General features: G+C 33.6%; 3 protein-coding genes and 1 non-coding gene across 8 annotated transcripts; 3 read left to right on the forward strand and 1 right to left on the reverse strand.

Annotated features, from left to right (window-relative positions):
- Positions 1-1,017: 1,017 nt before the first annotated feature.
- On the forward strand, positions 1,018-8,060 carry LOC122592905 (acyl-CoA thioesterase 2-like). Its single transcript, XM_043765233.1, has 17 exons — positions 1,018-1,132; positions 1,265-1,357; positions 1,929-1,996; positions 2,080-2,161; positions 2,526-2,572; positions 2,919-3,044; positions 3,208-3,285; positions 3,828-3,915; positions 4,188-4,300; positions 4,946-5,008; positions 5,094-5,149; positions 5,590-5,694; positions 5,792-5,848; positions 5,966-6,067; positions 6,925-6,973; positions 7,061-7,129; positions 7,647-8,060. The coding sequence occupies exons 1-17, from the start codon at positions 1,111-1,113 to the stop codon at positions 7,722-7,724; spliced, it is 1,296 nt and encodes a 431-aa protein (XP_043621168.1). The 5' UTR covers positions 1,018-1,110; the 3' UTR covers positions 7,725-8,060.
- A 5,446-nt stretch (positions 8,061-13,506) lies between these two features.
- On the forward strand, positions 13,507-20,594 carry LOC122593098 (acyl-CoA thioesterase 2-like). Of its 4 annotated transcripts, none has more exons than XM_043765451.1 (17): positions 13,507-13,616; positions 13,706-13,798; positions 15,013-15,080; positions 15,179-15,260; positions 15,531-15,571; positions 15,705-15,830; positions 16,675-16,752; positions 16,968-17,055; positions 17,282-17,394; positions 17,601-17,663; positions 17,745-17,800; positions 17,991-18,086; positions 18,187-18,243; positions 18,712-18,813; positions 19,310-19,358; positions 19,594-19,662; positions 20,328-20,594. In XM_043765451.1, the coding sequence occupies exons 1-17, from the start codon at positions 13,598-13,600 to the stop codon at positions 20,382-20,384; spliced, it is 1,257 nt and encodes a 418-aa protein (XP_043621386.1). In that variant the 5' UTR covers positions 13,507-13,597; the 3' UTR covers positions 20,385-20,594. The 4 variants fall into 4 exon arrangements, with proteins under 4 accessions (XP_043621386.1, XP_043621385.1, XP_043621387.1 ...); XM_043765450.1 differs by having other exon boundaries at positions 13,508-13,616; positions 20,307-20,594; XM_043765452.1 differs by having other exon boundaries at positions 13,508-13,616; positions 13,706-13,762; positions 20,307-20,594.
- Positions 20,595-21,176: 582 nt separating this feature from the next.
- On the reverse strand, positions 21,177-21,248 carry TRNAC-GCA. Its single transcript has one exon. It is a non-coding gene; the product is annotated as a tRNA-Cys (tRNA).
- Positions 21,249-21,331: 83 nt separating this feature from the next.
- Positions 21,332-22,977, forward strand: LOC122593671. 2 transcript variants are annotated; one of them, XM_043766110.1, is made up of 3 exons: positions 21,332-21,671; positions 22,327-22,542; positions 22,770-22,977. In XM_043766110.1, exons 1-2 carry the CDS (start codon positions 21,473-21,475, stop codon positions 22,524-22,526), a joined length of 399 nt encoding a protein of 132 aa, XP_043622045.1. In that variant the 5' UTR covers positions 21,332-21,472; the 3' UTR covers positions 22,527-22,542; positions 22,770-22,977. The 2 variants fall into 2 exon arrangements, with proteins under 2 accessions (XP_043622045.1, XP_043622043.1); XM_043766108.1 differs by lacking the exon at positions 22,770-22,977 and having other exon boundaries at positions 21,333-21,671; positions 22,327-22,768.
- Positions 22,978-23,006: the final 29 nt, after the last annotated feature.

Genomic DNA, 23,006 nt, shown 5'->3' on the forward strand with positions numbered 1-23,006 from the left:
TATCATTATTTGAATTTTGTCATATCGAATCCTGTTTGAGATTATTTTCTTTCAGTTTTTACTTGGTTTTTTTAATAGTTTTTTTGCATTTGTTTTCTCAACCATCCGGGTTTTTTCTTGGTTTTTTTTCATAGTTTTTTTGCATTTGTTTTCTCAACCACCACTACGTGACACTATTCTTTTGACCCGCCTACATCCCGCATTACTACTCTGATTTTGACATATTAGATCCCGTTCAGTTTTTTTTTTCTTTTAGTTCTTCTTAGTTTCTTGCACATTTTTTTTTGGTTTTGCGTTTCCTTCTATTGGTTCATCTTATACCTTACATAAGTATTTGGATTTACCATATCGAATCCCGTATGGGTTTTCTTTTTTTTCTTTTTAGTCTTTTGCTTTTATGTTCTCAACTAATATACTGAAATCGGTGCCCACAAAGCGGGGCCCAAACTACACTAGTTATAATTATCACAACGATCAAATCACTTACCATCATCACGAATTCGGTAGTTTATGTTTATTACATACATATATGGGCACTTGAATAAAGTTTAAAAATAATAGTGTCATCGAAGTAATGGTTTATGCGTTAATTGCTTCGAGTGTAATTGGAGCTTTAGTAAGAGAGTTGTTTTTGAATATTTGCAAATTGTTTGTTGTTTACACATTCACTAGCTAACTCTAAATTTTAAACAAAATATATTTAAATCCTAATAGCGAATTTGCAACTTGGTTTATAATGTGAAAATTAATGAACTCGGTAATATATCAAATTTGATACTTTGGTCCTGATTTCGGTGTTAGCACGGTCTCGGTTTCTGACTTTTTGTTACGAGTGATACCAAACTTGCAACTTTACTTGGTTTACGTGACAAGTCAATAAAAGAATGTGTGCAAATAAAACACGTGAGTAATCAAGTATGAAAGAAATAATAATAAGTCAAAGTTTACGGCAGCGTTGGGGTATGTTTTTGTTCTTTAGCGACAATAGATATAAATAAAAAAATAAAAACACAAATACACAATCAAAACAATCATTTGATTTGGAGAAAAAAAGAAAAAAAAAGAAAGGCAGAGGAGTTGTGGTGTGGTCAAACCCAACCGTTGAAACAAATGATGTTCAGCACGGAAGCAGGTACACTCACTCCTTCCTTCATTCCTTTCTATCATCCTAGTTATTTTATTTCGATTTTTCAATTCCAATTTCAATTTTTTTAATAAATAACAATAAATGTTGTATTACGAATGAATGATGATTTGGGAACAGTGATCGAGTTTTTGGGATGTGTGGCGTTGCTTCAGAGGCTTCCCAGCTCCTCTCTCCGTAAAATCGCTCGTGTTGTTACTGTTAAACATTACGGTAATTATATTTTACCTTTACTTCCTTTCCTACCTTATATAACTCTGTCTTTCCCTATATATTTTTTTTTACTGATGATGATGATGTGAATTTCATGATTTATTTGACCCTAATTAATGATAATTTAGGTGAGCTATTGTGATAGCGTAAAAACGGATCAAATTTCGAATCGTAAGCATAAGAAAAAGAAAAATCGGTTTTTTTCGCAAAAGCTGTGAAAATGTGATGCACACAAAATCTACAAACGGATAATTCAAAGTTATACTCGGGTTTATAACCTGAAATCCATTTATGAGACTGGTGCTATGACTGACACTTTGCTTGAAAACAAAACATAGTTTGGAATACATGGATTTGCTTGGAGTCGATTCCATTTTAAGTTTTCTATAATTGTCGGTGATAGAGAATATGTTCGTTGCTTTCCCGTAATATTGTTATTTGGATGATTTAATTAATTTAGGGCGCTTTTTTGCATCATTTTATAAGAATGAGAGATCCTGAATGTATCCCTACTTTTGGCTATCCTTATTAGACTCTACTGACTTGTTACTTGTGATGCTCATTTTTCAAGATCCTCAAGAGTATGTTGTTCGGGAAGGAGAGGCCGGGAATGGAATTTACTTTATATGGGAAGGCGAGGTAGGTTTGGACTTGTGTGACTTGTATTTTGGTATAGCTTTGAATTGTGGGTATGGGCGTATGGTTAACTAAATATATTGCAGGCAGAGGTCTCTGGGTGTTTCCATACGGATGAGCATAATCGACCGGAGTTCCAACTTAAACGTTATGACTACTTTGGCAACGGTGAAAATCTGATGTATCTTCATCATATATATGCTTTTATATAGACTATATCTGTTTAGTATAATTCCCCCCCCCTCTCATTCTAGTTCAGTGTAAATATCGATAATCTGACGAAACTGCAATGCGTTCATTTATAATCCTTTGATGAGGGTTTTAGCTCAATGAGAATATTGTCTTAAGTTTCATCTATTCAAAGATGATTCACAGAGCCTTATATAGGCATTATGTGGTGGTTTTTGTTTACATTATGCTCTGTTGATACACAACCTTGAAGCTTTATGAGAATTTTAGATATATCTATGATACTTGTTTCTCGAACATTCTGTCTTCAAACTAATTGTTTAATGATCTAACCTTCTTGCAGCTGTGGCAGTTTCTCTCCAGCAAGCAGATGTCATTGCCCTGACTAAGGTACATGCATATTTATGCTATATTTTCCCCTCGGGTTGTTTGTTTGTCATGACAATTTTGACCTAATTACATATGAATGGGGCTACCCATTAAAAGCATAGTACCTTTTTAGTCATTCTATATAAAAAGGTAAGAGTATTGCTGAAATGGTATAGATTTTGTCATCATGTTTGACACACTATTAATTCATTAACAAAAAAAGCTCAGCGTGTATCGTAAACTACTTGTTTTGACACATTACCCAATCCGACCATTTCGCCACTTATAGTCTTGAAACATGTCTTAAGCTGCTTTCTGAACAGATTCCTTGATCGAGGCTTCTGATACTTTTTTTGTGTTGTGACAGCTGACCTGCTTGGTGCTGCCCCATGAGCATTGCAATCTGTTACAGTCAAAGTCAATCTGGAGTGCAGAGCAATCGCTCGAATCATGCTCACTCGTCGAGAGCATATTGCATCTTGAGCCTATAGAAGTATGTAATTAAAATTTGTGAAGTTCATATATTTGTGCGTGGTATTTTAGATGGATAGGGTCTGCAATATGTTATTCCTTAGCAACAGCACAAGTGAATATCTTGTTTCTGTTATGCATTCGTAAAGCAAACATATCTTATACATGTTCTGGTTTATTTGAAGGTCAACATTTTTAAAGGGATCACATTGCCTGATGCTCCAAGATTTGGGAAAGTTTTTGGAGGGCAGTTCATCGGACAGGTATTAGTCATAATGTATTAGTCCTTTAATTCTTTTATGAAATGTCAATCCATTTAATTCATTTGATTTACATTCATAAACCTTTTTATGAATGTAATTCAAATGAGGGTCTGAAACCATTTAAACTTTAGGTTTCAAATTTAAAAGGTTAAAGAAGTCCATTAGTTCAATTAAACAAATAACAAATGTTTCTTAAAGTCAGTAGTAATATATGCTGTCCAAAAAAGTGAACATTTCATTGTTTAGTTACAACATAGCTTATGTGCTAGACATATGATATGAATAGTTAGTTGGGAAAGTATAGTTAGCTATATGGGAATGTAGTTGGATGACAAGTAACGCTGGATACTTTTATTAATCAACTATTATCAAATTGCAACCAGATAAGATTTTTTAAATAATTATTTGCAGGCCTTTTCCTGATAAGTTTTAGTCATGCACTTGCCTTTTATCATCAATAATCTCCTAGTTGTATATAATGCTCCCATTCATTTGGGCAGATAATTTATATATTTTTTCGCTCAATAACTGGCAATATGCAGGCATTGGCTGCAGCATCAAAAACTGTTGATTCACTTAAGATTGTTCATAGCTTACATGCGTACTTCCTTCTTGTTGGGGATCTTGAAAGTAAGTTTTGGTTCTTCATCTTGCTGGGATTATGAGCAACTCTATGAGCTATATGATTTGTTACCCCGTGTTTTATATTGTTTTGTACATGTTACAATAGTCATTTGAATATATATATATATATATACATATAATATTTTATTGATATTTATATTTTGAAAATCTTCTTGTTTATATTATATATAACTTCATAGTGGTAAAATCCCCACATATATCTTTGAAGACAAGCTTTGAGAGAAATTGAGACTACTCTGACACACATATGCTTGCAGTCCCAATTATATACCATGTTCATCGTGTACGTGATGGCAATAGCTTTGCTACTCGAAGGATAGATGCAATACAGAAGGGAACTGTGGTATTCACAATGATAGCATCATTTCAGGTACCTTTGTGTTAAAAACATGTCTTTTTGCTGACTGGTGCAGTTGTTTCTATGACTTTCAGATTCTAAGTAGGTGTATATACTAAGGTGTATAATGGTGCATTTACAAGCTGATTATTATATAGTTAATGTTAGTACGAAGTTATAATGGACAATCAGGACAAATTCAAATAGTAAAAAGGACTTACAAGTTACAACTAAAAATGTTTAAAAAGGATGCAGTTTCTATGTTGAAGCGTCGACTTTAGCGACCTATATATCTACATCAAACAAATTAATGCTAATATAATTCGTGTGCTTGCCTTTCTTTTTCAATTTTATAACTTTAATCCGGGATGCGTTAAACAGGATAGGATGTATTATTTGTGTTCTGTATGTCCATTTCATTGGCTTTTGGTTTATAAAACTATGGATGTATTATACCTTCTTTTTTTTTTCCTTTTCTTTTAACTTTATGTATAGCTTTCTACCTTCACTCAATTTAATTTCGTATGTTGTTAGAACCATTGCTGTTGATGACCTTTTCTTTTTCAAGATAATCAGTTCTGTTTCATTTTCATTGCTCATAAATTCATATGTCGATTGTTAGTTGCAGTGGTGCTGATTTAATTCTTTCTATTTGTTACATGGGTTTCTATTTTATAGAAGGAAGAAGTAGGGTTTGATCACCAGTTATCGTCAATGCCTGCTGTCCCTGATCCAGAAATGGTACCAAAACTATGTGCTACGATCTTATCAAGTGGTTCTAGCTATAAGACTATTATCAGATTAGGACTAACACTGATATATACAGCTTCTATCTATGGAAGATTTGCGGGAGAGGCGCCTCACTGATCCCCGTCTTCCGAGGTAAGCTTGTTTTCTTCTTTAATGAAAGTTGCATAATTTTAGCAGAGACAAAATGAGCAAGTAGATGGGTTGCGCATCAGGTCCATGTCAAATTGGCTGATTTCGGTCTACACGCCAGGGTGATTCAGAAAACTTTTCTCTCATGGGCATATATAATTACAGATACCGTAATATGATATAACGTAATTATATAAATGAAGATTTAGGAGGTTTTATGTATTAAAAATACGCTTTGAGCGACTTTAGACCTGTTTGAGCCATTCCCATTCAAGCTTTTTATTTCTATTTATTATATTTTATATTGTATGTTTTGACTCATTATAGATAAAATCATAACCTGAATCGGCCCATACTTGAGTTAATGGGTCAACATTGCCACCTCTTTTATTATGAAACCCTAGTACCACCCACAAGGTTTTTAAGAACCACATTTGTTACAGGACTTACCGCAACAAAGTTGCCACAGCAAAGTTTATTCCTTGGCCCATCGATATAAGGTTTTGTGAGCCTAGTAATTCAACCAACTACGATAAACGTCCTGCAAGGTCAGTATCTGGTCATGGAAACCATATCTTTCATTTTATACTGCATATATGCACGCACTTTATGGCCATTCTTCAACATGTTTTTTTATAAATGCAGTTTGAGGTACTGGTTTAGAGCGAAAGGAAAACTCTCAGATGATGAGGCTTTGCATAGGTGAGTAGTCACTTGTAAAGGTCTACACTAAAATGCCCCTTATAAGATTTTGGCTCCAATGTAATTTGCAGAGAACACACTTATTTATCAAGCATCTGGAAATTATATATTCTGCAGATGTGTTGCAGCATACACCTCAGATCTGATATTTTTAAGTGTCAGTCTGAATCCTCATCGCGGAAAGGATATAAAGACTACCTCTATTAGCTTGGATCACTCGTAAGTATCCAGTAGCTTTAACTATTAAAAGAAATGTTATTATTTCCTTGTGTATGTTCAAAAGGTTTCTTTCAGTTTTTTGTTTTGGCATCTAAATTTCAATTTAGTTTTAAATAAAAAATTACCAAAAAACTACCCAAAAACAATCCACTGTACCGCATAATGCCGGTATTATGCTAGTTCCTTGTAATGACACATGGTTGTTTTATAGGGCTAAGTGCACAACAATGTATCCAATGTGTCATATATCCTATTGTTTGTATCCAACTTCCAAACTTGCTAGTGTGTGTATCTGTTCATGTATAACTTATAAACCGGTTATTTGGTGCCTGTTTTGATGAAGTGGCAACTTATATGGATGCCATTTGAACAAAAAAATATTGATTACCTGATGAAGAGGTAATGGATACATACAACGGCATGAACTGAAATTTGATACACATAATAGACGGTTTGAAAGTTGGATATACACGATCACCAAGTCGGATACAGTTTAATGCACCTAAATCTTTTTCTGAACTCATGAATGTTTGATACACGATAAACCTTAATCCAAATTAATTATTCTTCAACTTTAAGCTGACCAGAGTTATTAAACCATTCCTATTTTCTATCATGGAGTAAAAGCTCCATTACTTCCTAGCTTTAAGACTGATACGTCATGCGGCCGAAGTTGTAGTTTGCTGTGGATGTCAGAATTTCAACTTTGTGTCTCTAGCTGAGTCTGGCCTGCAAGTTGCTTGGGTAGTAGTTTTAGACCAATAAATGATGCACCACTGCACTTAGGCTGTCTTAAAACAAAATATTGGTGTTGCACCCATGGCATTCTTATTTAATTAACTTCTTTTTTCATTAAGGATGTGGTTTCACCGGCCTATCAGAGCTGACGAGTGGTTACTGTTTGTGGTAAGTGCAAAACGAGAACTCTTGTTTGTTGTTTTTCTTACTATATGGCTTCCTTACTGTTTGATATAAGCACTAATTGTCTCCTAGATAACAAGTCCTACTGCATACAATGCCCGTGGATTTGTCAGTGGGGAAATGTTCAACAGAAAAGGGGAGGTATGTGATGTCATCCTTATACATTTTTTACATGAGTGTATTTCACATGCTATCAAGGTAAAGTTTTGGATGCTATTGCCTTTAAAAAGAATCTTTAAGAGACAGTGTTAGCCCTTACTGATAATGCAACGTTCTCATTTCGAAAGATTCTATTTCATATGATTGATTTTGATATCACTTTAACTTTTATGTAGTTGGTAGTTAAAAGTTTCTTTAAAACTATATAATCTGTTGTTTGGATGATGGTACAAATCATGAACAGGTAGCTTTTATGTAACATAATTAAATTCAGTCTAGATTTTTGGGATATGCACCACTTGTAGTCTGTAGAGTGATACCTTCTTCTGGGGTTGATGGGGTGGCAAATTTAAAGCCGGGCCTTAAACATCTTGTTGGTTTACGGCAATATACTGTAGAACCAATAACACTTTGATTTTAATGTAAAGAAGTTCAGCTTTTGACCTCAAAACGAAAGTGTGGATACCATATAACCTCTTTTATTTATGTTTGTATCCAGCTTGTTGCATCTATAACTCAAGAGGGCTTATTAAGGAAGGCCAGACCGCCCCCAACTCCTGCTTTATCGAAGCTGTAAAGTTTCACTGCACTCCACTTTGCAAAGAACGAGTTTGTCTTAACACATGGGTCCTGGGTATCTCATATTATTGATCAAATACTTTGAAGTTGAACTACTCATAGCCAGAAGTTATCTACAGTTATTTAGGTCCCTTTGGATGTTTAGAATGTCAAGCAAGGGAAATGCTTGCTTTCGAGTCCAAATGAAGTCTTGGCTTAGTTTTACATTTGGGTCTATATTCTTTTCGCATATCTTTGTAATTGTGTATTGCGACCTTTGGAAGGAGAATCGGGGATGAAAATTGAGTTTTATACTCCCTATAATATAATAGAATAAGAATATTCAGCTTGGTTATTGGGTATGAGCCACCCAAGTTATTTTCTATGTAAAAGATAGGTTCTACTTTTAATATAACTATATGAAATAACAAAGTACAAAACGGAAACTTGCAAGACCGACTTTTCAAACTCTACTAATCATTTCTTGATCAGTACATATTAAAATACTCAACAAAGCTGAGCGTACGACTTGTAATGTGAGGCATATTGCTTTAACAAATTTGTTTATAGCTGTACCACTTTTTTCTCTAGTCAAGCCAAACTACCTTGATTCGGTTTTCAAGTTCTCAATTTTGTTCATGCCTAAATATCTTTTTCAGATCTTAGGCACAGCTTAGAGTTTGTGCTCCACTTTCAAGTGCACGTCAATTTTGTAGGTGACATTTTTCCCTCTCCGGCCATTTTGCCTGTGGTCCCTTTCATTCTCTCCCCTGCGTTATACCTTCATCTCCTTTTTCTCATATACTTTTACCCTTTAGTTTTATATCCGGGTCCAAGTCACTAAGTCAGGTAGTAGTTTGTGATGGTTTTGGTATGTCGATTTGTGGTGGAATGGTGGCATGCCTTTTTGGTAGTTTGTAGTCACGTTCCAAGTCGGTTGTATCGTTGTTTTGGCTGGTTTGAGGATGATTTTAGGTTGCGGTTTGAGGCAGTTTGAAATAATTATGGATGGGTATGCTTGTATTTTGCATGTTTCAACAAGGGTCAGGTTTGGCAAGAGGTTTTTAACTTTTTTTTCTAGCATGCGATGTTCATAAAATCTTGGGTTTTTCTATGTTAGTTGTCTCCACTCTCCACATCTTGCCGTGCACTCATGCCACCACTCGGCTTGATTGTGTGCTAAAACCGTTTGGTTTGAGATTCAAGCAGGTTTGTGAGTTGGTAGAGACATAAAGTCATAGTCTGTCTATTTTCATATTTTCTATCTTAAGTGGTTATGCATTCTGTTGGGTTTGGTTGTTAGGGTCCTTGGGGATTCATCTAAAATTATTGGACTTCTCATTGATTTGTGTAGGTAGGTAGTTATCTACATCTACACTATTATATAAAAATTATCACACTCTTTAATTTAACACTTTTCAACACTCTCCCTCACAAAAAAGAAATGATAAACTTACCATAATTTTTATTCATCTACCAAATTGTACAAGTTTTATAACTGACTGTACAAGTCAGTATTGCATAATAGTGGTAGATATATCAAAGTTTGTGGTACAGATATCACCTCCCCTCACAAAAATATTCCCATGCAAAAAAACCATATAATACCCTTAATGAAATAATTTACAACATAGACACATCAACTCCTAAAATAACTACACTATCCCTCTTACATTAATTTTTTTTACAATAATAACCACATCGCCAACACCACTATTAACCTTTGCCGCCGCCAATACCATACCGTCGTTAGGATGATTTAAAAGATAATTGTTTCTGGTTTTTGGGTATTATAATTTCTTTATATATTTTTTAGCTTTTTAAAGTTAGACATATAATTTAAAAGATAATTGTTTATAGAGAAATTGTTATATAATATTAACGTTAGGATGATTCGCTTGTATCAATTTCACATATGTTAAATAGTCTCTTTGAATTGTAAAGTTTGTGAGGAAACATGATTAGACTAGATAATATTAACATCATATAAATTATCCCGTTATTTATATAGTTGATAAAAGATTGCAAACAAAAAAATTACATCAACTACTGAAACACTCGATAGTTTGTGATGTGGAAACTTCTATATCCCACCACCCAACGATAGTGACGAGAGTGGATGGTGATTTTGAATTTTTAATCATTACATGATACAATTGGATTGTCTTGGACCGATAATATATGAATGAAATGTTTGGTAAAAACTGAAAATACCATTTTGCCATCTATATCTAGATTTTCATAATATTTTTGGAGTTAATTCCCAAACTATGTTTTCTAAGAATTAATATGTTTGTTTGAGTTATGTATTTAAATGTATGCTTTTTTTAGCTAGATGGAAAAAAAAGTATGTATATATGTAAGTAAATTACAAAGTACAAAATATATATTAAAGTATGCTTTATAACTTGGTTACTTATACATTATATATTATCTACTTTTCACATTATTTTTAGTCTTATGAAATCAAAATAGGCAGTTTTTTTTTCCCTAAGCATAACTAACGTCTTAACTCGTTAGTTAAATTAAAAGTTGTAAAATGGAACTTTTTTCCTTTTTTTTTGGTAAGCAGTAATAACACTTGGAACTCTGTAAAGGTAAGAATAAATTTTGTTGTTCTAGAAAAGAGAATTTTTTTTATATATAATTCTCCGAAGCAAAATTTTGGTTTTGGTTTGACAAACGTATCGATTTGCACCTTGTATTTGACAAGTCACAAATGAAAATCTGATTGATCTTTTTATATATTGAAAAACCTAGTCTTATACACCAATCTTGAAATAAGCATTACATTACATATATCTATAAAATGAAAAAGAATCACAAAAATAGAGTACGGACAAATTTAATCAAACCACGATTATCCAAAACTTCATAGAGTACGGACAAATTTAAATAAATTGATAAACAAACAAGTTTTTTCTTGTTCAGTTTATCTAAAGACTAAAAAGAACAAAATTTTGACTTAAATAATACAACTCATCCATGATTAAATTTGGACGTTTAAAGGCCTCTAAATCTCTAATTTTAATCTGAAAATACTTAAATTAGAAATCTTTTGTAATATATCAAAATATCTGACGCCTAATTCAATGATATGATATGGGTGGTAATATTTTCACAATATATTTTAGCCATATACACAACAAATGTATTTTATTATATAATGCGTAAGTGAGTAAAACATAAATTGTAGATAATGACTAAATGGTATTGTGGATATTACTCTTTTATGATTAATCAATGTAGAGCAAGTTAAACGTGAAGAGACATGGAGATTTGGAGACTCTACATAATTATTAAATCGTGTTCTATTGGAAAATGACAGGGATGGGGCAAATGCAAAGAATCAAGACATTCTATAGAGATTGAACACGAGGAAATAGGTAGGGGAGAAAGAAAGAAAGGAAGAAAGAAAAAGAACAGGATGGACCCACGGAGTTGAGTGGGAAGTTAGGAACATGTAAGGCACGACGACATTATGGAAAAATTGGAGCTTGTGGTTATGGGCATGGAGTTAGACTCTTAAGGGTGATTGAGTACATTTTTAAGAGTCAAAGTCGAGTTAAACCATAAAAATGAAGCTCATGATTTTAACTTTGACTTGCAAGTAAGGATGTGACTCAGTCCAAGTCGAGGTGAGTCACAAACTCGTTTGAATAAAAAAAAAAAAAATCAAATAATGATTGTTATAGTTGATATTATATCTTTTTATGGTTACATTATTTTATATGTTACATACATAGGTGTTTGATCATTTTTGGTGTGAATTTGGAGATTAATTGTAAGTTTATGACTCAAAACTATTGAATATGTGCCAATGAGGTTGGTGATTTATTAGTAAGGTATTTGACTTTAAGAAAAATTCATCTGAGTACGATTTTCACTTCCTACATGTATAGAAATGGATGATTGACAAGGATTTCGAAAGTCTTAGATCACATTCTAGACATTTATGTAGCTTAGTTGTAGAAGTAACATAGATTGACGGTAAAAAAAAATGAACATGTACATTTAAAAAGGCAAAAGGTTTAAAAGAAATTTGAAACTTTGAAAACTAACCTCGGGCCATCGACATCATACGCTCTACTGAAATAGATTTCGCGGAAAACCAGCTATATCCGATCGGCTTTTTATTCGTTAATTTTGTTTTTTTTCAAACAACGTTTTTTATTTTTATTCGGTGCAACTTTCGTTTATTGGTTGTTGTTGTATTGACTCTTTATTTTGGTTCCTGGTCGAAGTAGTGAAAGCAAAACTCGTGAAAGCAAAACGACATAGAAGGAAACCCGAACTTTCCACTCAATGATCGAATCGTCTTACTAGACCAAGTCAGCCGATGAGCTCGAAGATAAACTCGTGCCTAGGGGTGAGTACGGTTCGATTTGGTTCGGTTTTTGACTAAAACCGAAACCGAACCGTCATAATTCAGTTTTTGAAAACTAAAACCATTGAGTTTTGGTTTTTTCGGTTCGGTTTTTCGGTTTTAGTCGGTTTTTAACCACTTGTGGTTTGGGTCTAATTAAGCTTGAAAAGTTTATAAGTTTATATCCTATAATTACACCATATTTAATTTCAACAAGTTTTCAAAACAATATTAATAAAAATAACACTACAACAATGACAATAAATCCACTAAAGTAAATTGTACAAATTTCAAACAAATTTAATATATAACCGTTTATATGTTTTATGCGTTGTTTAATTATACAATTAATAAAACAAATCAATCTTGTTGTGTATTTTCACTTAAAACATATAAATGATATTATTATATACACCTAAAAATGCAAATATATTAACATACTTACCAAAAATTAATAATAATATGGTATGAAAATAAAATAAAGTAAATAATATATATTTTTGTTCGTTTTGGTTTTTATGGTTCGGTTTTTCATTAAAAACCAAAACCGAACCATAACTTTCGATTTTTAAAAAACCAAAACCAATGGTTTTTGGTTTTTTCGGTTTTCGGTTCGGTTTTTGTTCAGCCCTACCCGTGCCAATGATGTTTTGTGAAACGATGAAAGTGACTCACCATTTGGTGCAACCAACAATGGGGGCATAAAATGGAGAGGAATGAAGTTTTTCTCTCTTTTGACATAACACTATAAGTTATTAGCTGAGTGGTAAACCACGTGTTGACATTTGCGTCGCTCTGTGTTTGAGGTGTGTTTTCTCTGCCAAAAAATTGAACATTTCTTATAAGGGAAATGATTAATCATTCTAACAAAATAGCTTAAAGATCTTCTTAACTATTGGATTATGACATGTGGATAATTAGGTAACAAAATTAGGAAAAAAAATTAATGGATACCACATGTCAACTTTTTAGAAGGATTTTTAAGATCAAGATCTTCTGAAGTTATTATTAACTTCATTGGTAAAGTTGATGATTTTGATCTTTGGATTAAAATCAAAGGTTAAGATTCAAAGTTGATAGTTGAATCTTAACCGTTGATTTTAATCCAAAAGTCAAAATCTTAGGAAGAATTTGATCCGGCTAGTATTAGTCATTTTCCTTCTTCTAAATTAAGGAAAGAGAATTACGAGTATTTTATAGCAGGAAAATGATTAATCAACCTAATTGGTGTGTCTAAAGATATGCCTAAAATCTTAGGAATTTGATATGTGGAATGCACTAATTCTCTTCCTTAATCTTGCCCTCTGATTTTTCCACATATCATCATCTTATAATTAGACACAACTTTAGGCTTACCAATTAGGCTGATTTATTATTATCCTTTGTAGACATGGTACAACCACTACGGTATTTATTTAACAGTCTCAACGGCACTCCCATTTTTATTTCCATTTTATAGAGCACAGTCTCCGCCGGTCCCCCTTCCACTTACTGCACCTCTCATCAATATTTCTTGGAAAATCAATATGTATTCTGAAGCAGCAGGTAAATAGATTAATTGAACCATAATCAATTGGAGTAGTACTCACAGTTAAAACCTGTATAAATGTATCTATCTATATCTACATCTGCAGCGATGGAGTTTTTAGGGGACGTACCTGTGCTTCAAAGGCTTCCGAGTTCATCTATTCGTAAAATCGCTCAGCATGTTATCGTTAAACAATACAGTAAATCTATCTATATATATATATATCTCTTTATGTTTGCAGTTATAACCATTTTATTTGATTTCTGTGTGATGTTGCAACTTTTACCTTAGGATGTTCATGTTTGATATTCGCAATAAATTTTCTTTTTTCTTTTTATAGATATAGTTTAAAAATAAAAATGTATTTAAAGAGAATGCATTTTGATTTCAAGAGTTAAGTAGATGTATAAAATAATTAAGGAGAAAATTACAAAAATTGTCCCTGTGCTAGTCCATTTTTGCACTTGTTATCCCTCTCGATCGAAAATAGCATTAGAGCTCCATTAGGCGGCCGAACTCACTCATAGACTTACAATTTACCCCTTTAGATGTGTCTTAAAGTATCAAAAAACACACACATGGTATTTAATGTAATATAACTAGCGATCTAGTAAAAGTTGCATCTTAAAGCACATATTTCGGACATCTATAAGTTTTACACACATGGTATAATGTATATGAATTACTGTGTTACTATAATGGACATCTATAAGTTTTAATTAATATTTTCTTTCTACATGTTTTAGTGAATTCCTAGGTTATCATTTTCTATATCTGGATTCATTTAAATAAGGGCAAAAATAATACTATGTAAAGATGAAATAAAAGTGGGATAACATCGGAAAACAACATTTCTGGTATAAGGATTCCAAATTTTATCTGACATAGGTGTCGTTTATATGTTTGTGTCCAGGAACTCCTATAAAGTTGATTATAAGACTTGCTACCTACTAGACAATACATCTAGGATACATTTCACGTAACTAAAATGTGGTTAGATGGGCAATGAAAATGTGTGTGTTAGATTGATTGCATATTTGCATGGTACACCAGAAAATGATAAACCTATGCAATGTAGTCACATTAGTGTGAAGGGGGACATAAATTTATCATGATACGAGCCAATGGAAAGCATTTCATCTGCTTTGCCAGTAAAGGGATTTCGTTAAGCCAAAGAACAATACAAAATTTATGAATATATTGTAAAGAAAGACCACGAGAGCCGTACTGTTCTGGAGTGAAATATTTACCATGTAGCTATATACTTAGCAAGATTCTGTTGGTGCCTTTTGATTTAATCACTTGGAAGTTGGAACATTATCATTTACCATTGTTTGGTTAGAAAATGCTTTATAATTGACACAAAGACATTCAAGTAGTTTCACATTTTGACACTATGTTCCTATTTTGAAGATGCGGGAGAGTATGTGTTCAAAGAAAGGAAATCTGGGGATGGAATTTACTTTATTTGTGAGGGCGAGGTATTTCTTATATTCTGGTACAGAAATTTATTGTAACTTACTTGACGATCATTGCCTTTAGTGGGTTATAGCTCATTTGATGCTATCTACATTTGCAGGTGGAAGTATCCCGTGAATTTCATGCCGATAACCAAGATTGTCAAGTTTTGCAATGGAGAAAATTTGATCACTTCACTCAAAGTAGGCTCCCATGCTGTCCCCCCTCCCCCTTTTCGTCTCTGTTACACTGTTAAAATATAATTGGGCGGGAATGTGGGAACTGGGAGAATGTAGTCCACTGTCTTGATAGTTTATAGATTAATGACCATTTTCTTGCATATTGTATACATTTGAGTAATTAAGTGAGCCACGGGAGGCCGGGGTAGATAGAAAATGTGGAGAGAGAGTAAGAAGAAAAAAGGCCTTAGTGCCTAAACAAACCAAAAACATGATCCAAGGTTACTTTTGCAGGTGAATCTGTTGTACAGGAAGATGTAATTGCATTGACCAAGGTAGTTAAAATACTTGACTCATGAATATTTTATAATGTGACACGTTGATCTGCAAATAACATTTCCAGAGTATGCTTATATGTCGCTTTAAGCATTTCACACCAAACTTTTAACAACTTTCTTATAATTCCAGCTTACCTGCTTGATGCTACCCCACGAATATAGTTCCTTGATGCATCCAAAATCAATTTGGAATGCAGATATGAATCTTGAGACAATCGCATCTGTGGAGCACATATTGTCTTTGGACCCACTGGATGTATGTGTTACTCTTGTGCCAAATAAGTTCTCTAGCATCTATCAAAATTTCAGGTTTTATGTTTTGTCATGTCTCAACTACCGTCTTAATTGAGAAATAATAGAGTATCTTGGGAATCCATGATACTTATATTTTGTGTGCCTGTCACTCATTAGCTGCTCACTTTGTGTTTGTAGTAGTACCTCCATCGTACATGAGATATACTCATATACATACCTTATGGTATTTGCAGTCAAATAATTTATTTTAAAATGGATGCATAGTTGCATGCTTTTTCTGTATCCAAGTACTCGCAACTATAGATATTGCACACTATCTAAAGGTTTTTCTGTTGCTATTTCTTTTATTTATAATTGCTAAAGAACTCGGATCGTTTCAAACTATTGGATAGCCAGTGAGTTCAGAAAAGAAAAGAGATGTAGAAACAACTGCAAAATGGAAACGTTCTATGATGTGTGTTTTCAGTCACCTAATTGAGTAATTTCTTTTTAGTATATTCAGTAATGACACATCTATTATTACTTCAAATTAATATAATGCAACTTTTAGATGTTTCACTGTTTCAGTGAATGCAGATTATTATCTTAACCCAACATGCTTCTGTGCGTGCATGTACATTGTTTAATATCTTTTCTGAATTTTGCATTTCACATATAAAAATATGAAATAATGAAGATCTACAGTGGATCATTTATCTGGATTTCTGAACTTTTTGCTTAGAGTATTGTACCACAGATCATTTATCTGGATTTCTGAATTTTTTGCTTAGAGTATTGTTCCACAATATCTTTGACATTATCTCAAGATAGGGATCTTTGATGAACTTTATCTTGTTTGTTTGAAGGTCAACACATTCAGAGGAATCACCTTGAAAGGAGCTCCAAAATCTGGTAAAGTGTATGGAGGGCAGTTTATGGGACAGGCATGAAGCTTCCATGATTACTATTTAGATTTCCTAGCATCATGTATAACTTTTTTGTGCTTACAACATGGTAAACGTCCATTTATTTGAAACACATGATGTGTTACTAAGGGTCATCCTAGGAGATTTTTAAGAGTGTTAAACTAACCTGCATTGCATATCACAATGACATTCTACTTGTATACTTACATATCTAGATGGTGAATGATATTCAGGCATTGGCTGCGGCGTCAAAAACTGTTCATTTTCTTAAGTTTTTACATAGCTTTCATGCTCACTTCCTTCTTGCTGGGGATGTTAATAGTAAGTCGATTTCTATGTAACTTAATACTATATACCATAGCAACTCTCCAATTATCATATCAGAATATTGTACTTTTTTACGATTCCTCAAAATGTATCCACTTAACCTTCCCATGTCGATAGCGATCGTATGTGAACCACATATTCAGAAAGTATGCACTCAGCACTTTCTTATGCTTAATCCAATTTCTAATGCTACCTTGACATGTATATTCTACATATGTAGTTCCAATTATATATGAAGTTGACCGGCTAAATGATATCCCTAATCTTGCTACTAGAAGGGTGAATGCGGTACAAAAAGAGCGTGTTGTCTTCTTTTTGATTGCTTCCTTTCATGTAAGGGTTCTATACATCTTAGCTAATTACTTCTGTTGAATGAAGTGTTGATTCTTTCGTTTAGTGCATGCTTGCTTCCTTTCATGTATGGGTTCTATATATCTTAACCTTTAAATGTTTATTGTTGCATTGAATCTATGTATGACCTGACTTCTTTATAGTCAAAGTTTCACACTTACTATACTTGTTTTGTAATGTACTTACAGAGAGTAGAAGAAGGGTTAGATCATCAAGAACCGTCAATGCCTTCTATGCCTGACCCAGAAATGGTAACAAAATAATTTATGCTTCAGATAACCATCTTATTCTAGTCAATCACTGTTTTATTTTCTGAAATCCTATGGTGGCAGCTTTTGACAAAGCATGGATTAGAGGAGGGTGTTAAACTTCCTCGTCATCATCCTAGGTTAGTACCGCATCCTTAATTCATGATTCAATATGCAAACTTATGTCTGTGGACAAATAACTTCCTGTCATTCTGCCAAAGCTATAATTTCATACAACATTCTAGCGAAAATAGTAATTCATGCGCGAGTATTTACTCCACAAGACATGATTCTATTTAAAGTTTTTAAATTATGGAAATTGGTCAACAGAAATGAAGTTTCCACCTCAACTTCTGTCCCATGGCCCACGGAAATCAGGCCTATGGATACTGAAAAGTATAGCCGTCATACTTCACGCCCTCCAAGGTTTTTTTTCCAGTTCTAGTTTTGATAGAACAGTTTTTCATTCTCGTTGATGCTTGCATAGTGTGACAAGTTTTTGTTTGATATGTAAAATGATTTCCAGTGTCAGATATTGGATTAGAGCAAAAGGTAGGCTTCCTGATGACCAGGCTCTGCACAGGTGATGGACTCTATTTGTTCATCGGATCTTTATTTCTGAATTATCTTATGAGATTGAAAGAACTGGAGGAGAATGATCAGAGGTGGCAATTTCGACCTATTTACTTAAGTATGGTTGCTTTGGTTAGGTTTTATATCTAACAGAGTTACAGGTCAATTAAGAAATTTGTAGGGTTTGGTTAGGTTTTATATGAGTTGAACAAGTTGGAGGTTGCCAAAGTAAATTTGTAGGGTTGAGATAATGTTATTTTTATAATTATATTTGACACACTAATAGCTATATATAAGATTTGTATCTTTTGGAAAAATAGTGTTTAAGGGTCAACTCAAACTGGCCTGTTTTGACCCATACTAACATTACCCATTATGACCTGTTGCCCAGCCCAATTTGCCACCTCTAGGAATGATTACTAACAGAGGAGATTTGTAGGAATCTTGTAGTTGTTCTCATTGTCATTACAAATAACAGGTGTGCAGGTGCATACTTCTCAGATATGTTATTCATTCAAATCAGCCTAAATCCACACCGTAAAGAGGGCATATTCCCAACATCGATTAGTCTGGACCATTCGTAAGTCAACACATTCTTTACAAACTCCAGCAGTGTTTAGTTCACATGATTTCCTCAGTTTCACCTTAAGTTTATCATATATGGAAAGGAGACCATGTACCACTTTATTACACAGCCATGTAGGGCTTAGTTGCTGCTGTAATCAAGGCTAATCATGAGTCAAACTATTTCTGCAATTGCGTCAGTCTTGCTTTTCGATTCGCCCTGGTCCGTAAAGTAGGAAATGATGCAAAAAAGGCATGATTGCAACCTTGTAATAGTGCAACTTAAGAGTTCATCCCTGACGTAGGGCCTTATAATTACTTCATCTCATATCATGCTCATCGTTTCCCCACAATTCCTATTTGATGGTCAAAGATTCATATAGACGATGATGAGAACATCTACAGGGATAACTAAGAGTAAAAAGAAAACGAAAAGACACGCTTGAATGCATGTGCATAGTTTCTAGTGGCCGTGTACATTATCCATAATACCTGTCTATTTGCCTTTTCAGGATGTGGTTTCACAGGGATATTAAAGCAGATGATTGGTTGTTATACGTGGTAAGTGTCGAAGGGCCTACTTTGCATGTTTCTTAATGCTAGACCATTCACCCATCAAAGTTCACCACAAACTTCTCACCTTGCCTTTTATGACGATACATGCTAATTGATACATATTCTTCTCTTTATAGTGGCACTATCTGATAAAGTGATTACTTTGTTGATATCATTTATGGCGTTCCTAGATTTCTTCCACTTGACTTTTTCACCTTATAATATAGTTTGAATGTTACAGATTGATAGTCCTACTGCCTTTAATGCACGTGGCTTTTCTCGTGGTCAGATGTTCAATAGAAAGGGAGAGGTAAACACATCTCAACTTTGTGTGCTTTATCACAACTAATGGTAGCGAAACGGGTGGGTTCGATCATGAGTCAAAATGGCTTAGGGGTCAAGGCTGATGTGGTTGAAATAAATATCAAATGTTTAGTGTATCAAGATCTTGACTAAAAAACTATATTATCAAATTAAAAATATAACTTCTTTCAAAACACATGTTGTAAATATAATACACTTTATGCAAAATTTCAACTCATTTGACCAATTTCATCGTACTTATGTTTTCTATTTTCACCATTTGGCTATTAATCAAGTATAATCCAAACTGGCCCTGTTTGTAAAAGATGCTTTAGATTGGCCTGTCTCTGTTAGCATTTGAGGTATTATCCCTTTTTACCAAAAAAAGGTTTTTTTTTTAGGTTAGGCGGAGTTTAGAGAGAACTCATTTTTTGAGAATATCACACTTGTCAAGTTCATGGCAAGAAAATTAGTTTGTTAATGTAAGTTTTTTTTTAAAAAAGGAAGATCAATGCTGATATCAACTATGACTTCTTTTGGGACTACAAAAAGAGAAAAAGACAGGTCTCCTTACATATGTAGTGCACACCTGGGTAGACTTAAAAATGACTTATATGAAGTTTTTCGACTAATCCTGTTTTCATGTTGCAGCTTGTTTTGACTGCAATGCAGGTAGGCGTTCTAAGAGCACTAAAGACGCCGCCTATTTCTGTACCATCGAAGCTCTAACTCACCCATTCATGCATATATATATATTGTTGTATGATTAGTTTTTTTAATATTAAAAACATTATTGGGATTAGAAGTTGGTTATAAAGAATAAGCATTAGTCCAATGCCATAATGGTTAGGATAACAATTAAATAGTTAAACATGTAATTGAAACTTCACTTTATTCACAGTGGTGAGTTCAAAATTTCAAAGATGAAATTTCTCCAAAGGCTTGTTTTTATTTACTTTGGCAACTAAATTACGATTCTGAATTATGTTGGACTTGTCATTTGTTTTGGGTAAAATAAATTGTGTGATGATCAAGTAGGTAGGTAGTTGCAAATTGATCTTGAAGAGATTCATGTATCTCTACCGAAGTTATTGTTTGGAGATGCAAATTTAAGTGTACCTAATCATAAGATCGGTCAGCATCAAATGACCATATTCTAGGTAAACATATCGGTCATTGACAAGAAAAGGATTGAAAAATATCTCAAAAAACAATAACCATAAGAGTGATGGCATAGTGGTGTGTCTAGATCTCTAAAGATGAAAATAGTTATTGGTTTGAAGTTCGATTCTAGGAGCAAAAAAGATATATTCTTTGTGGTAACAGAGCCACAAAGGTTTGCGTGTAATGATTTCTAGTTATTCTAAAAAGTAAAATGCTAAGTTAACCAGACTTTACAAAAGAAGAAAATCAAAAAACTTTTAATTGAATGAACCACTTGCATTTTAAAATCTGAGAGTGTTTTAAGCTATGTCTTATTATTGTAGTAAGCAAAAAACATGTACAAAAATAAGATTTTTAAGGGCCCAACCGGGTTCGAACCGGTGACCTATTGATCTGCAGTCAATTGCTCTACCACTGAGCTATGGACCCATTCGTGGTAACGTAGTAGAATTTTATTATATAGAGTAAATATAATAAAATTGAGATTTCAAATTGAGCTATGGACCTATTGATCTCTATTATATAGATATTTGTTCAATCAAATTGAGATTTCAAAATTTTAAAACCCTAACACCACCAGAGTTCTCCCTTGATTGAATGAATACATAAATCGGAGCTCCGACTGAAGATCGAAAATCATAACGGTGGTGGGCATGGCGGATGCTTCCTCGTTAGAAGAAGAAGAAGTAGAGAAATTAGAAAAAGAAGTGAAAGAAATGTGTGAGAAAATAAGTGAATACAGAGACAGTATGCCACATCGCCTTCACACCACTCTCTCCTCTTTCCTTTCTTCTTCACCTCCAATTACTAATACTGATCTCGTTCCTTCTTCTTCCACCAATCCCATTTCAGGTACTCATTCTTTACTTCTTTTTTTTTTCAATATTTTTCTAATTTATCTTTTAGGGCTTGTTATGCTCCGACTGCTAGCTCCTGAGCTTAAATAATCGTAATGATGTGTGTAGGCTTAAGAAATGATACATCATCACGTTATAATTCACAGGCTTAAGAGATGATGCATCACCACCATATAAATGAATTCAATGGGGGTGTTTGGATTAGCTTATCTTACAATCCTCTAAGCTCTAGTTATTTCGTGTTTAGGGTTAGGGACTTAGGGTCTGGCATCGACCTACACTTGTTAAACATTTTGGGATTGGACGGTCAAGGAAAAAATCTAGAAAACGGTCATGAGGTTAGGCTCGCGTAGCTTCAACATGGATTCTTATCTGTTTACTTAGGGACCTTATAATTTCTGTATGGGTTGATCAGAAGCACTAGTCTATGCTTGTTCTTTGTATGCATTAGCAATGCACTTGGGAAATTTTTTACTCGTTTGACCAGTTTCTTTCCTAGCTTTTTTGTATTTTTTTTTAAGAATTTACGGTCCAGCATAATAGTTTGTAACTTTATTTAATAGCAAAGATAAAGATGTCCAGCACCTAATGGAACTTTTTTTTAATGTATTTATTTATTGTTATTTTGTTTTTTGAATATCTTGATTTAGAGGAGAATGGGGCATTGGTAGAAGCTGATCCAACTCATGCCGACAAAATACAAACTATTAAACACAAGATTTCTAACAATGCTTCGATGACGTCTTCACTTTTGACGAGAATGAAAGATTGTATGTCCAGAATCGACAAACTGTACTCATTCAACAATGGAAGTCATCCTGCTTTTAAAAGAAGAAAGATTGCCTCATAACATGGCTTCATGTGAGGTACTTTACATTTGTTAATGTTTACTGTTTGTTGTACGAGTTTATATTGTTCTGCGCCAGTACTTTTTGGGCATCTGATATCGTTACAATGATATATGAGTACTTGATGGTTATGCCTTTTTTTTTTTTAATTACTGATGTTACATTTGTGCTGTCATTACCCCCAAAAATCGTGTAATGGTAACATTGTACTCTCTAGTGAATGGATATGTTCTTTCTGATTCAAGAATGCAGGAGATTGTATAGTGTTGCTTGAGGAGGTGCTAATATTTGGCTGACTAGTGAAACCCCAAGTAACATATGATTCAGAACTGATTCATTTAATTGTTTGTATTTTTGAATATGTTGAAAACCTTTAGCCTATGGGGTCTAAAATGACCCTGAGGACTATGATTTTCAAGAACATTAGTGTTTATTTTACTCTTCTTTTTTCAATGGAAAATGATTTTGCGTATCATTTCCAA

The sequence above is a fragment of the Erigeron canadensis genome, chromosome 3 (genome assembly GCF_010389155.1).
Source record: "Erigeron canadensis isolate Cc75 chromosome 3, C_canadensis_v1, whole genome shotgun sequence".
Classification (NCBI taxonomy): domain Eukaryota; kingdom Viridiplantae; phylum Streptophyta; class Magnoliopsida; order Asterales; family Asteraceae; genus Erigeron; species Erigeron canadensis.

What these genes read in the sequence shown, in the direction of transcription:
- LOC122593671 (XM_043766110.1), top strand. Translation starts at nt 21,473, where the DNA reads ATGGCGGATGCTTCCTCGTTAGAAGAAGAAGAAGTAGAGAAATTAGAA. An exon ending in TTCCACCAATCCCATTTCAG is followed by an intron (nt 21,672 to 22,326) that starts GTACTCATTCTT and finishes ATCTTGATTTAG; the next exon opens with AGGAGAATGGGGCATTGGTA.
- LOC122592905 (XM_043765233.1), top strand. Translation starts at nt 1,111, where the DNA reads ATGATGTTCAGCACGGAAGCAG. An exon ending in GATGATGAGGCTTTGCATAG is followed by an intron (nt 5,849 to 5,965) that starts GTGAGTAGTCAC and finishes TATATTCTGCAG; the next exon opens with ATGTGTTGCAGCATACACCT. An exon ending in TGTTCAACAGAAAAGGGGAG is followed by an intron (nt 7,130 to 7,646) that starts GTATGTGATGTC and finishes GTTTGTATCCAG; the next exon opens with CTTGTTGCATCTATAACTCA.
- LOC122593098 (XM_043765450.1), top strand. An exon ending in GAGGGCAGTTTATGGGACAG is followed by an intron (nt 16,753 to 16,967) that starts GCATGAAGCTTC and finishes AATGATATTCAG; the next exon opens with GCATTGGCTGCGGCGTCAAA. An exon ending in CTATGCCTGACCCAGAAATG is followed by an intron (nt 17,664 to 17,744) that starts GTAACAAAATAA and finishes CTATGGTGGCAG; the next exon opens with CTTTTGACAAAGCATGGATT.